The 15,668-nt window shown below is 33.4% G+C and overlaps 2 protein-coding genes across 2 annotated transcripts; one reads left to right on the forward strand and one right to left on the reverse strand.

Moving 5' to 3' along the window:
* The first annotated feature begins 626 nt into the window (after positions 1-626).
* On the forward strand, positions 627-4,739 carry LOC103496421 (mRNA-decapping enzyme subunit 2-like). The gene is made up of 8 exons (XM_008458256.3): positions 627-837; positions 1,790-1,941; positions 2,133-2,260; positions 2,362-2,457; positions 2,755-2,907; positions 3,466-3,569; positions 3,655-3,722; positions 3,924-4,739. Exons 1-8 carry the CDS (start codon positions 755-757, stop codon positions 4,097-4,099), a joined length of 960 nt encoding a protein of 319 aa, XP_008456478.1. The 5' UTR covers positions 627-754; the 3' UTR covers positions 4,100-4,739.
* A 7,468-nt stretch (positions 4,740-12,207) lies between these two features.
* On the reverse strand, positions 12,208-15,286 carry LOC103496420 (mannan endo-1,4-beta-mannosidase 6). Its single transcript, XM_008458255.3, has 6 exons — positions 15,085-15,286; positions 14,008-14,287; positions 13,617-13,811; positions 13,391-13,513; positions 12,905-13,116; positions 12,208-12,764 (listed from the first exon to the last, which is right to left on the reverse strand). Exons 1-6 carry the CDS (start codon positions 15,261-15,263, stop codon positions 12,320-12,322), a joined length of 1,434 nt encoding a protein of 477 aa, XP_008456477.2. The 5' UTR covers positions 15,264-15,286; the 3' UTR covers positions 12,208-12,319.
* Positions 15,287-15,668: the final 382 nt, after the last annotated feature.

A 15,668-nucleotide genomic window follows, 5' to 3' on the forward strand; every position in this document is an offset into this window, starting at 1 on the left:
TTGGTATACTTTTTTTTTTTTCAAAATTATTTACGTTTTGTTCTATTTTTTTTTAAATCCTTTAATCCTTAATATATAGACTAAATTTAAAATCATTTTCATACCAAACCTATCGATTGTTAATTATGCTTTCTTTATTTAAAAAAAGATTTTTGAAAGATCATTTTCATTATATCATTGATTAGAAAGTTAAGAAAAAAATGAGTTAACTTGAAAGGCCAATATTGTCTAATTTAAGGATATATCAATGCGTCAATAGATGTCTCTAATATTTTAAAATAATAATTTTAGTCATTGTCATGTTATGTTTTTATTCATTACTTGCTTCTATCATTTGTGATTATCACTTAGTTTTACGATCGAGGAGATATCATATTTTTTAAATAATTTCAAATGTAAGTTTATTAGTGTATTATAGTTGAAATTAAAACTGTTTATCTATTTTTTTTAAGTCTAATTTGATAGAAACTAAAATTTTAGAATAAAAGTTTAAATTTTGGTTGAGCTAAAATTTGATTTTTGAAAGAAAAAGAAGAAAAAGGGGTCCGGTCGAAGCGGTCGGGTAAATAACAGGAACCGGTCCGATGGATCTTCATAGAATTGAGTCAATTGAGCATATCGGGTTTTATCGTTTCGCGGCTGCTACTTGTTGGTGTGTGTTCGGTGAAGCTTTTTTCATTGAGGTGAGGGTCCAAGAAAAAGAGCTGAAAATCTTCATCCTCCTTTCTTCTCGATTTCCAATTCCCCAAACTCCATGGCCGCTCTCCAACACTCCTCTTCCACTACACCGGTCAAAAATGGCCTTCCTCCTCAAGAACTCATCGACGATCTTTGCAGGTCTCTTCTTCAACTCAACTCAATTTTCACCTTTCTTCCTTCTTCTTCTTCTTCTTCTTCTTCTTCTTCTTCAACTCCTCCATAATGTACTTCCATCATCTCATTCTTTTCATCTGCACTGTCTTCTTTTTTCTTTTTTGTTCAATGTCTTTTCACATTCTGTTGATTTCTGTTCTGCGACGCCATCGATCGTAATTGAGAGAACTTGTTAAAGAAGAGTAGTCAGTTTACTTGCTTAAAGTTCCCCTTAAAAACGTCGATGAAACTTAGGGAGTTGAAATTTCGAATTTGAATGCGGTTTATGAGAAGGGAACATAGTGGATCGGCTACACGGATGTTCCTTTTATGTATGTGTATGTGTATTTGTTTATGTTTTTGTTTTGAGTGATATCTCTACTTACTTACTTAAACATGCGAACAATTTCTGTATATGAATTATGGTAGGGAGTATTGTTTGTTCATATTTTTGTTAAGAGGAGTTTGTTGGCACGTTACTGGGTGTGCGGTTGGATTGTTTTTTCTTTCTTTCTTTCTGGAAGCAACTTTATGTTCTTCAATGTAGTAAAAGGCTAAGAAATTTTGGCCTTGAATATTGATGACTGATAATGTTATCAGATGTGAAAGGACGTTTTATGCAAAATAGAAGAAGCTCTGCTTGTTTGATTTTTTGGAGGATCTTTTAGAATACAGTTTCCGAGTAAGAAATTTCACAGGTATTTATGAAGAGATGGATTGGAATTTTTATTGGAAAAATTAGTTGTTACTCGAATAAAAGTTTGTTTTTTCTTGGACCTAGATCCATTTCATCCATAGTCTTTGTGTGAGATTTGACCTTGATGGATCTTAGATTCATTCTTCGTTGTTTTCCTTATTTTCTAACCTGCTCGATGCAGCATTGAATCTCTTTTCCTCTTCCTCTATTTTCTTAAATATTTGTCTTGCTTTTCTGCAGTCGGTTTGTTTTGAATGTGCCGAAAGAAGATCTACAGTCATTTGAGAGGATTCTATTCCTCATAGAGTATGCACATTGGTTTTATGAAGACAATTCGGTGGAAAGGAATCCATCTTTAAAGTCATTGAATCTGAAGGAGTTCACTTCATTATGTATCCTGCACTGTTTGGCAACTATTTGATTATGGAAAAATAATTCAGAGTTCTCTCTCTCTATATCCCTCTCAAATGATGATTAATAATTGTTAGTGGTATACTTTATTATTCTCTTCTTAATCCAAATTAATGTGCATATTAGCCACGAGTTTCCACATTGTGTTTTCCCTTACTATATATTATATCAGTGTTTAAAAGCTGTGATGTTTTAAGACCTTATGTTGCCCATATTGATGATATCTTTAAAGACTTCACTTCATACAAGGTTCGAGTTCCTGTAACTGGGGCAATCGTACTGGATGAGACATTTGAGCGGGTGAGGTCTTGTTAATGAAACTCGGCTCACTTACCCCCCCACATAATTAATGTAAAGGATGTTGACACTGCTCCCTTTTGCTTATTATTGGCAAAATACAGTGCTTGTTAGTGAAGGGATGGAAAGGATCTAGTTGGAGTTTTCCACGCGGTAAAAAGAGCAAAGATGAGGAAGACCATGCTTGTGCCATTAGAGAAGTAAGCTTGATTCTTTTCGAATTTTCTCATTGCATAGTCAGCATTCTTGTGTGTCATGTAAATACTACTCGGATTGTAACTGCAAAATTCACTTGAAGTTTACTGAATTAGAAGGTGTCAGATGTTATTCCATTTCCTTCTATAGGATCTGGCCAAGGACTGAATTTTGGTTCAATAATGTCCCGTGTAGATGGAGGGAAGTTTTTCTGTTATCTGGAAAAATTTTCAAACATTGATTTCCTGTTGACAGACAGTACCGGGTCTCCTATAAATGTGAGATGTACCATTTGAATGCAGGTCCTGGAAGAAACAGGATTTGACATTAGTAATCTTCTCAACAAATCTGAATACATAGAAGTTATATTTGGACAGCAGAGGGTGAGGCTTTACATCATTGCAGGCGTGAAAGATGATAATATCTTTGCCCCGCAAACTAAGAAAGAGATCAGTGTATGTGTGTTTCCTTACCTCAAAATACTTTTCTAGAGTTTTAGTTTTGATTTGCATTGAAATCACTACCTCAAAATATGTTTCATAAAGTTTAGTTTTTTCATGCACGTTTTGGGTTTTTTCAGGTTTTTTAACTGCGATTCTTTTGATATTTTAAGCATTTATTATCCTACTCGAACTCCTAAAAATTGTCTTGGAGCCAACCTGAGCATTGTTTAACCGGGTTAAGTGTTTTATGCCACCCCTTGAAGGATCATAAGTTCAAATCTTCTCCTGTATTTGAAACATAATTCTTCTACTTGAAAAAAGAAAAAAAGAACCAAAAAAAAGTCTCCTTCCTGTGAAGGTTTTGGTAATTATGAATTATCATCTGATTATGGGCCATGCCTATCAAATGTTGAAAAGGTAGGCGTGTAGCTTTTAATTTTGAGCCCAGAGAAACATGGGTTCAACAAATTTCTGGGTTAAACGTAAAAGGACAAAAATTTGTTTATTAATAACAGGTCATAGTTGGAACCTTCTATAGTTGAAAGCACGTACTTAACTATTTGTAAACAGGAAATTGCATGGCATCGACTTGACGATCTTGAACCAGCTAGTGATAATGTAATATCTCGTGGGATGAACGGGCTCAAACTTTATATGGTTGCTCCTTTTTTGGCGTGAGTACATCTGTATATTCTTAATGGTTTCTTCCTCATGCTTTAACAAATGTAGATATTTTAAGGGGTCAGTCTTTTCGTGCAGATCTCTGAGGTCATGGATTTTGACACATCATCCCCCTGTTCATTCAAACCCCGATATCCCAATAAGAGGTTTTCTTTTCTCAACGTACTTAGAGATAATTAAATTTTGCAGTTATTATCAAAGATAAGACTCTGTATTTCAATTCAAGTTAATAGGCCGTCCAAATTCCAATGCCTAATCTCACAACCTTACATTCATTAATTTACATATTTATTTGCCAATATGCCTTTCTGATATATGCTAATGTAGTGTCTGTTCATCTTTTCAAGGACTAACGGTATGGAAGGCTAAGAACAGCTCGATAAGTAGCAGCAGTACAATCATAATGGAGAGCCAAATAAGTAAAGCAGAAGTGGATGTTGATACTGGTCCAGGCAAGAGCTTCAGAAACTTCAAGTTTGATACTGCCTCAATCTTACAATCAATGGAAAGAGCCTTTCCTTAAGTCTTTCTATAAGTCCTAAATACCTTTTTTTCCTAATTAGCTCATGCTTAGACCTTATAGATATGTCAAATTACTAACTAATAGTAACAGCAGAAGAAAAAAAAAAAAAGTAGAAATAGGAGTGATAGCTTAGATAGAGAGAGGGAGGGAAATTGTTTTCATCTACTCAACTTTCCTTCCTCCTTGCTATTTTGGACATAAAAAGTGTTGGTTTAGAGTTTTTATTTTGTGTGAAATTTGCATATAGTCTGTAGTCTATACAAAAGTATCGGTGTGAAAATGTGTGAAAAGAAAAGAAAAAGGCTCCAAGAATTGGCATGAATTTGGATTGTTCTTGTGGTGAAAGAGAGATGGAAAAATCACTTCTTGGTGTTCTTTGCCAGCTTGATTGATACGACAGGTGTCGGTTCGTGGGGAGTTCATGTTTATGGCAAATGGGATTTTCTGTACAGAAACACTGATGTGAGAAATGTGTTGAACTTTGATGTTTACTTTAGTTTTTAAGTTTGGTTTAGTAGTCTTGTGGGGTGAGCGCTTTTAGAAATGCTTCTCCTCTTCCCTCCTTTCTCCCAAGGTGGCTCCTACCCATTTCTTTGTTGTTTTACTCATACTTTGCTAGTAATGTGCTTTTTCCTCTTTATATCTATGTGTGTGTGAATTGTTAATGAATGTAAAGAAAACATACTAAAGAATGTATTTGAGTGAGTCAAGTAAAAAGAATCTTTAAGAAATAATCTAAAAGTGGCTAGTTATTTTATGTTTTTTTCTTTCTTTTGTCGAATGGGAATAGCAGGGTGAGTCTGGGACTATTTGTTTGAAGTGTTTTTCAAAAGGAAATCACGAAGTGTTTTTCAGCTAAAAAAACATGGAGAATTGTGAAAAATGACAAATTTGACAAAATATTTATGACGTATACCAAAATTTCAGATTCTACAAATAATAGATAATGATATTTTTCTATCAGTCATATTGATAGACAATATAGAAGTCTATGTTGCATTTTGGTCTTCAATGCCAAAAATTGTCCAAGTCCGACAAATAATGATGAAAGAAACGAAATAGCAACTGAACGGATTGTTAAAAGAAACAAAGACTGCAAAACAGAAACTGGATTAATGAAAGGCTGAGTTGCGGAACATGCTCTCTTTAGGATGTTTCGTGGCTTTGCTCTGAATCGTGCAAATAGAATTATGTCTAGTCGTCATCTCCAGGATAAAACAGCTATTTTTCGTCAATTAGTTTTGCACAGAAATTAATTGGAACTGAAACACTAAAAAAAGAACAACTTGAAAAACTTTTAAGAGTGAGAATTTAATAGAAGATTGTTTGTTGTGTGTTTTGAGAATGAGAGTGAGGGATCTATTTATTGTGTGGGCGGATTACCAACGGTCATATTCGCAATGTCACAAATTAATTTTGTAAACGGTCAATTTAATTCTTAACGGTCAAACGATAAAAAAATTAATTTTGTAACATTTAACGGTCAAAAAATTAATTTGTAATAAACGTTTCATAATTCCTTATAAATTTTTCATCAATAATCCCCCACTTGAAAAATTTTTACTATCAGTCCCCCACTTAAAAATTTTTAAAAACATTTTCATCGAGCAATGTCTGTCTCTATAATGTGTGCTTAAGTAAAGGTGTTTAATGACTTGAACGCTTACATAGTGACAATAGTTTAGAGTATTGTAAAGTAACTCGTAGTTTTGAACTTTACTTCTAACACTATCACACACACAATATTATTTGAGTGAAGTTCTAAAATAGTCTGTGCTTTATGGCCTTGTACGTATATCTTAGTTTAGTGAATGCTCTAGGAATCTGTCCAGAATTTCATAAAAAGCGGTCTTCACTTCCACATTCACAAAGGTGAATCTATTAAGAGTACTCCTGTAGCTAGGTACCCTACTTGATATCAAGTATAGATTTCATTAAGAACAAAGTTCAACCTCATCATACGCTTCAGGATGTCATGTTAATCACTAAAACATAAGAATGAGACTTTTAAATATTTAGCATGATTCTCATCATCTTACTCGTGATCAGTTATTACCCATTGAACTTGTTTCTTGGGATCTCTAGTCTTTCAAGTTGGGTTTACCTCACAATAATTCAAGTTTTAATAGGTTTGAGTCCCATTCTTTCTGAGGTTTTAAAATCCTTTTCTCTAGCTAGTCCTTTCGTCAAATGATCAACCAAGTTATCGTCAGACAGTACGTAATCCACTATCACTACACCAGTAATGAGCAATTCTCTATTGGTACTGTGCTTACGACGTATCTATCGTCTCTTACCATTATAGTAACGATTTTGAACTTTTGCGAGCTGCAGTACTATCATAATGGATTAGTATGGTTGGTATCGGTCTTTCTCATGTGGGAATCTCTGATAGCAAGCTACGAAGCTAGCTTGCTTTTTCACTAGCAGCAGCTAGTGCTATCATCTCTGACTCCATCGTCGACTGGGCTAAGATTGTCTATTTCTTGGATTTCCAAGCTACAACTTCTCCTTCTATATTAAAAATATAGCCACTTGTAGCCTTTGAGCCATCTGAGAGGGAGTTCCAATCAACATCGCTGTAACCTTTAAGTACAACGGAAAACTTGTTATAACGTAATCCTAGGTTTTAGGTTTTCTTAACATATCTCATTATTCTCTGTATCGCATTCCAATGCTCTAGACTGGGTCTGCTGGTAAACCTACATAGTAATCCTACTGCATAAGCTATGTCTGGTCTAGTGCAATCATCAGCATACCTCAAACTACCTATGATACTAGCATACTCGTATTGGTTAACACTGTCACCAGTGTTCTTGAATAATTTTACACTAGAATCATAAGGTGTACAAGCTGGTTTACCATCAAAGTAGTTGTACTTCTTTAGAATCTTTTCTATGTAATGAGATTGATCTAAAGAAATTCTATTTTCAATTCTTGTAATTTTGATGCCTAAGATTACATCAGCTTCACCTAGGTCTTTCATGTCAAAATTTGCACTAAACATAGATTTTACATCATTTATGACGTGCAAGTTTGATCCAAAGATTAACATGTCATCTACATATAGGCATATGATAATACATAGTCTACCTTCAGTCTTATAGTAGATACATTTGTCACTTTCATTTACTTTGAATCCTTTTGACATGAGTAAGTTGTCAAACTTTTCGTACCATTGCTTGGGAGCTTGTTTTAGGCCATAGAGGAATTTATCTAGTTTGCAAACTTTGGATTCTTGGTCGTGAACTATGAAACCTATAAGTTGTTCCATGTAAATCTCTTCTTCTAAATCACCATTTAGGGAAGCAGTTTTAACATCCATCTAATGGATTAAGAGATTGTTCAGGGTAGCTATAGATATCAACACTCTAATAGAGGTGATTCTAGTGACCGGGGAAAAAGTATCAAAGAAGTCTATGTTTTCCCTTTGCCTAAATCATTTTGCTACTAATCTAGTCTTATGCTTATCTACTGATCCATCAGATTTGAGTTTCTTCCTTAAAACCCATTTGCAGCCTATAGCTTTACATCTAAGGGGTAAGTCACCAAGTTCTATTGGATTCAAGAGAGTCTATTTCATCATTGATAGCTTCTTGCCATAAATTGGCATATACAGAGGACAATGCTTCTGTTAGATCTTTGGATCTTCTACATTGTACATTTTGAAGTCTTCTCCAAAGTCTTTTACTGTTCTAGCTCTCTTACTTCTTCTAGGTTCAGGATCTACTTCCTTGTCTTGGGTTTGGATCCTAAATGAAGTTAGACTACTGGAACTTGAGCCCCCACTAGTTTGACTATTTAGGCCCCCACTATTTCTAGATTTAAAAGGAAATCTATTCTCGAAAAAATCTACGTCATTCGATTCTATGGTTACATTGTTTTCTAATGTCATTGAATCTATAGGCTTTACTATTTTCAGCGTAACTTATGAAGACACATTCATAGACTCTACTTGCTAAATTTCTTCTTTTTGGATCAGGTATTCTAACATAAGTTAGACAGTCCTAAGTTCTAAGATAAGACAAGTTTGGTGTTTTATGTTTAAGGACTTCGTGTGGTGAAGTTTTACCATTTGATTTAGGAATTCTATTAAGAACATAATTAACAGTCTTAATTATTTCACCCCACCAAGATGGTGTTGCTCCTGACTCAAGTAAGATAACAACTACTAACTCAGTTAGAGTTCTATTCTTTCTTTCTGCTTTTCCATTCATTTCAAGAGAATAAGGCGCAATAGTTTCATGTATTATTCCTTTTGAGTTATAAAACTCATTAAAAGAAACTGAATCATATTCAGTTCCTCTATCACTACGAAGTCTCTTAATTCTTCTTTTAAACTGGTTCTTTATTTCAGTTACAAAGACTTTGAACATTTCATAGGCATCACTTTTATTTTTAAGCAGATAAATAAAAGTATAGTTAGAACAGTCATCTATAAAGGTAATTACATACCTTTTACTGTTTTAGTTAAAGTGTCATCAAATTCACATAAGGTAGAATGAATCAATTCTAAAGGCTCTGTTACTCTAGTTACATACACTTATGCAAGGTTTTAGTTATCTTAGCTTGATTACAACAAGCACGTTTCTTAAAATCATGCAGCGATAACTTAGGTATAAGATTTAACCTACTCATGTTACTAATTAATCTTTTATTAACATGACAAAGTCTAGCATGCCAAACATTAAAAGAAGTCAACATGTAAGCAGAAGATGCAATCTTATTAATTTCCAGATTCAATTTGAACATCCATTAGTAGCGTAACCCTTCCCCACAAATACATTGTTTTTAGTTAAAGCGAACAAGTCGATCCTATGGTTTGTGTGAATCCATTCTTGTTGAGGAGATATCCAGAGACCAAATTCTTTCCAATTTCTGGAGTATGCAGAACTTTCTTCAGCACAAGCGTCTTGCCGGATGTGAATTTCAGTTCTACTTCTCTAATACCAGCCACCTTGGTTGTGTGATGATCTCCTAGAAGGATATTCTTATCCTTAACTTCATTATATTTTCTAAAAAGACTAAGGTCGTGGCAGACATGGCGGGATGCACCAATGTCTAGCCACCAACCTTCAGACCCCTCAATCACATTAACTTCAGATATCATAGCTATTAATTCATCTTCTACCAGGTTCGCCTGCATAACAGGACGACTCCTGTTTCTACTATTTCTAGCTAAATGACCAGGCTTATTACAATTATAACAAACAATTTGTACCGTACTTCTGAATTGTGGGTTGTTTTGTTTGTTGGATTCTCGTTTCATCTTGTTTCCTTTCGGCTTCAGGTCCAGTTTCAGAACTGCAGTAGGCTTCTTTCTGAGGATAGCGTTCACCTCTTCTTTTTTATCATGCTTCCTTGCTTCTTAGCCTTGTAATTAAACTTTTCAGTGAAAACTCTTTGGTTTTGTGCCTTAGGGTGTTCTTGAAATCCTTCCACGGTAATTTATCAATAATAACAGCAACTTGAAATTGATCATCGAGTGGCATACTTTCACTGATAATCTCGTGGGCTATTTTCTGGATTTCATGCGACTGTGCCTCCACAAATTTGTTATCAGTCATTTGATATCTCAGGTATTGGCTGACAGCGTACTTCTTCGACCCCACTTCCTTAGTATCATACTTCTTTTATAGTGCATCCTACACTTCTTTTGCAGTAGTCATGGTACTATAATAATCATATAGTTCATCAGTAAGACCATTAAGAATTAGATTCTTACAAATGAAGTCAGTTTCTGTCCAAGTGGTGAGGTTCTTTACTTGTTCTTCGTAGGATCTATTTTTGAAACCTTCGGCTTTTTAGTAGTACAAGCAGTGGCCACCTTCTTCAGCGTGAGAAAAAATAACATCTTTTGTTTCCCCCTTTTGAAGTGTGCTCCTTCAAAATAGAATGGACGGTTGAGATTAGAAGACATGAAGTCGAATTGGATTTATCCGGTCATCACAGCAGAAAAGAAGCGTCTTTAAATTGTTCTTGCACTTCGGTCTTCAATGCAAAAAATCGTCTAAGTCCGGCAAATAATAATGAAAGAAACGAGGCAGCAACTAAACGGATTGTTAAAAAGAAACAAAGACTGCAAAACAGAAACTAAATTAGTGAAAGGCTGAATCGTAGAACACGCTTTATTTAAGACGTTTCGCGGCTCTGCTCTGAATCGTGCAAACAGAATTATGCCTCGTCGTCCCAAGATAAAACAGCCCTTTTTCATTAATTAGTTTTGCACGGAAATTAATTGGAACCGAAACACTAAAAAAAGAACAGCTCGAAAAACTTTTAAGAGAATGAGAATTTGAGAGAAGATTGTTTGTTGTGTATTTTGAGAATAAGAGTGAAGGATCTATTTATAGTGTGGGCGGATTACCAATGGTCATATTCACGACGGTCACAAATTAATTTTGTAAATGGTCAATTTAATTCTTAACGGTCAAAAAATTAATTTTGTAACTTTTAACGATCAAAAAATTAATTTGTAATAAACGTTTCATAATTCCTTATAAATTTTTCATCCAATAGCCTATCTTACTATATATATTATAAATAGTTTATTTTATTTTATTATATTTAAAAATATCTATTAAAACATTTATTCCCTAAGTACCTTTAAAAAAGTACTAATTATCTGCCTCTCCCGTGTATTGTTTTCAACGATGATTGAAGCATTTTTTGTTGAGCACCAAACATGGATTAAATATGTGAGTATTTTTTAATGTGATAAAATTATTATTCTTTTGTCATTTTTAAAATCATATAAAAATATGCTTTTGACGTGTGATTCTCATACAGTGAAAGATATGATTCTAAATGAATAAATCATATTTCAAAATGATTTTGAATATGATGGAAAAGAAAAGATGTTTACATTGCTTTTTAAAGGACTAAAGCTGTTTATGAAATAACAATACTAATAATAATTATATAAAACACATTTTGTACTTTCAAAGTTCATATTTAATTGTTTGAGAATCTTGTTTATCTTTAAAACCACTTTCCACGAAAATTTTAAGAGCTTAGAATTCTTTTTGACCTTTCAAGAAGTTATTAGGTTTACTTCTGTGGATTAAGAAAAGTGTTTATTTTGCATGGTGGACTATACTTATTCTTTCATCCTACTGGATAATGCGATAAATTTTTTCTACCTCTTTTCTTATGTTTTGATTTTTTTATTGGATGAAAGTGGGATGCATAGATAGTTGCATACTGGGATGCATTCCAGCATTGTTCGTCGAAAAAACAACTTAACTTCAGATATTACTTTATGTTGATCCTTTCTTCTATTGTGTATTTTTCTAGTGACTCAAAGACACTGGAACATTGACCAAAGCTAAGTCATGATGGTCTTGTTATAGTTCAACCTCCAAATATTTAGATACTATTTAGTCTGTACATATATGATTTTGCTTCATTTTAACTCATATAATTTCAACTGTAGTTTATTTATCTTTAATTTCAAGCTCATTCTAGTCTTTATATTTTATTTGAATTAATTATTTATCAATTTTTTATTTTCTTTCTGTTGTTAAAGGACTCACTCCCAAAAATATATGAGTTAAAATAGATAAATTAAAAGTATTTGAATTACAAGGAAAAGGAAAAAAGAATAAAAGTAGAGTATCAAAATATTTAAACCAAAACCAAATGAGCAGGAAAAAAAAAAGTTCAAATTCAAAGCAACATCTTTCCTCGGGCTTTTAAGCATAAGACTTCGGGAGTCGAAAGGAATTGGAATTTGCTTTTTATTACTTTTACTTTTTGTCTCCATCCCCAATTAATTCAAATTCACAGTTTTAAATTCATTACTTTTATCATTGTATTCCCAACCATTTCAGGGTCATATAGATCATTTTTAAAACTTATTTAATCAAATAATAAGAAATAAATATTATTTGTTGTGAATTTATTCAAATAATTAAATATATCATAACATATTGTACAAAGTTTCCTAATCCAACAGTGTTTAATAGTAAAGTTAGATTAACATTTCCTTTCCAATTAATTAAAGTATTAATATCTTCAAGTTTTGGGTTAATTTTAAAGCTTAATTCTGATTTTTGATCCATTTTTAGGACATTCCCAAGTGAGAATTATGCTTAAAAGCAAGATCATACAATCAAGAAAGTTCTTATTTATGATACAAGAAATTCAAATGTACCCTTTCGAATAATCCATAAGGATAGGATACCCATATTCTCGACGACAAGTATTGTTTATGTTAGATTACATCTCATCATGATCATATTGGTTGGGAAAAATAAAATCCATAACATTTTTCTTCTTACAACCCCAACGACATTTCATGGAACAAATGGAGTTGAAGATTGACATTCTTGTAGAATGAAGAGATATAATGTTTGAAGTTGAAGGAGATTTGGAGAGCACAATTGCATAGCCATCATCCATGTAGTCAGTTCCTTCAGGGAATAGTTGCCACACCAGGCTTCCTCCTCCACTCCCTCCTTTCTTTGTCGAATCCAGCAGCATCTTGTATACCGAGCTAAGATATTTATCCCTGTAAGTCGAATTGTAACCGGGATCCTTCGATGATACCCCGAACTCAGCGAAAATGACTGGCATTCCAAGGTACTTCTCTGCATCCTCTATGTGAGCCTCCATCCATGATTTTGTGAATTGGAGATGGGCATCAGAGATTGCTTGAGAAACCCTTTGATAATTGAGTTCATGTTAGAATCATCTAACAGAGTCTAGTTCATATCTTATGTTTTAAGTTCAAATGTATAATTCAGGTTCTAAGGGTTTTTTCTTCTTTTTTTTTTTTTTTTTTTTTTTTTTTTTGCAACCTACCATGTGTCTGCATAAATGTGAACTGAAGCAAAATCAACACCAAGAACTTTATGGTTTCTGATGAAATCAGTTCCAACTTGTTGAGCATATGTATTTGGATTGAACTGAACTCTATTGGGTGTGGATGGACCATAAAATCCCTCCAGACCAACCTCCAGCAAATGTTTTGGATCCATGCTCTTCACGAACACAGCCATTTCTTGAATCCATCCCTGCCAATGATCATTCAATTAATATTAGTTGCTTAATTGATAATTAGATTTGGTTGTTGTTTTTTGGTTTTTGAAAATTATGTTTATTTCCTCTCAATTTCTTACCATGGTTCATATCTTACTTAAGTACAAGAGTTGTCTTCTAAGTCAAATTCAGAAAAACAAAAACATGTGTTTAACCATTTGTTTTTTGTTTTCAAAATTTAGCTTGATTTTTTCAAAACATCAATAAAAAGTAGATAATTGCAAAATCTGTGATAGAGAAAAGACAAACCTGCAGTGTATTGCCTGAAGGATCTGATGTACAACGGGGTTCGTTCATTAATTCCCAGGCGAAAATGGTTGGATCTTCCTTGTACGTTACATTTGTGTATGTATTCACTCTATTAAGCACCGTCTATGCCGTTCACATTGAAATTCACAATATATTATTTTCATGCTAACAATATAAGATAACAATAACTTAACCATTGAATTCAGTTGATATGTGGGGAACTCACCTTAACATGAGCTTTGTAGTAGCTTCTAAGAGTTGGATCAGTGAAGAAATCATCGTCAGATGTCAAATTGAGGCCAGCAGCTTTCCCCCATTTCACATATTGTGCTTTTCCACCGAATGCTTCCCAATTGTTTGCTAATGATAATATCAACCTTATCTTAAACTTCTTTGCTTCACTAATCACGAAATCTAATCCCTACAATTCATAAATCAAGGCAGTTACACGAGTGAAATTTTGGCGCTTACACAACCAGCATTTTATTGAAGGTATAATTATAAACAAGAGTGAATATGTTGAAAATGAAACACAATTTTCTAGTTTTGATTTCAAAATGATCTCCAAGGAATATGATCAGATGGCTTGTAGATATTAGTCTTGTTCTTATATTTACCTTGAAGACTTCTTCATCATACACAGATGGAGATTTCTGAAGAGCTCTCCACTGGCCATCATTGAAGGCCCATGTCCTACAAACAGTTAAACCCACAGAAGCAGCTTGTTTAAACACCTCTGTGACCTTTCCTCTCGTGGATTGGTCCGCTGCAAATATCATTAACCAATAAGTGTTGAACCCATTAACATAGAATGGTTGGCCGTCTACTACAAATTGGTTCTGTTTTGTCTCCACCATACTCCATGCGTCGTTGTCATTTTGATCCACTCCCTCAAACCTACATTGATGAACCCCACAAAAAAAAAGAACTTACATTTGAACATTATTTGATACTAAAGCTACACATTACTTTGGTCCATTCAATTCTATGTATTGAAAATATGAGTTCAATATAGGTGACTTAAATACATCACAAAGTTATCACAGAAATTCAAAAGGAAATTTGTAAATTATTTGAGGATCATAAGAAGATCTCAATTTATAAAAGATCCAAAGGAAATAATGACGGGCTCATTTGGTAGTTTATTTTTTTTTTTTTTGAAAAAGATATGAGTTTGGTATCTATTTGATTTTTAGTTTTAAATTTTTGAAAATTAAGTCTACAAACACCTACCTCTAAATTTGTTACTTAGTTATACGCTCTAACAATATTTTTAAAAATCAAGTCAAGTTTTGAAAACAAAAAAAAGTAGATTTTATTTTTGAAATTGACAAAGAATTCAACTCTTCTACTCAAGAAATGGAGAGAATAGGTTTACGTTTCAAAAACCAACAAACCAAAACAAAATGGTTGCCGAAATCAAAATGTTCGGGAGCGGCTTTGAAATGATAAAAATCACTTTTGTCATATTCAAAATTACGATGAAAAGAAGGTTACCATTAAAAATCAATTTTAGATCGAATAAAAGTTGTGTTTGAAAGTGAAAGTTAAACACTAAATTGATTTCGAAGGATAAAAAGCATGTCACAAATGATTTTAACCGCTCCAAAATCACTCCCAAGCATATACGATCTGGAGTGGCGGGACCTTTAAATGAGAAAATGATACAACGAGGAGACATAAGTAATAGTTACCCATGACTCATGTCTGAGTACGTGAAATGATTCTCAGTAGCATCCTCGACTGAGAAATCAAATGGCTGATCATCTCCATTACCCTCAACAAAGGATGAAATTGTATACTCAACACAAGAGATAAAAACTACAATCAGAAAAACAAGTTTTAAATTGAGTAATATGTAACGAGCAGCCATTGTTTTGACTTCTCACTGAGAAATCCACCACAAATTTGGACTATCATTTCTCAATCTATATATATATACACACAAATCCTCAACTACAGAAACGTTAGACGCAACAGATAATTTCAAGAAAGAACTAAACAGTTCCAAATCTTTGAAGGCAAGATAAAATTAGATATTGATAATTCCTTCTATGTTTTAATCTTTCAGTTTCAGAAATAGCAATGGCCGTAAGAGTAAAGATGCAAAATGCTATCACTTCTAAGCTACGTCCATCTATTAAACTGGTAAGTAGATACACAGAGGAAAAAGAGTTAAAAAGGTTACCAACGCCATTGATTATTTATTTGAAGCATGAAAAGGAATTTGTCGTTACTGTAGTAAGTGGCATGCACAGTGAAGGCACTGTTCTGAGTG

This window comes from Cucumis melo, chromosome 3, assembly GCF_025177605.1.
Source record: "Cucumis melo cultivar AY chromosome 3, USDA_Cmelo_AY_1.0, whole genome shotgun sequence".
Classification (NCBI taxonomy): domain Eukaryota; kingdom Viridiplantae; phylum Streptophyta; class Magnoliopsida; order Cucurbitales; family Cucurbitaceae; genus Cucumis; species Cucumis melo.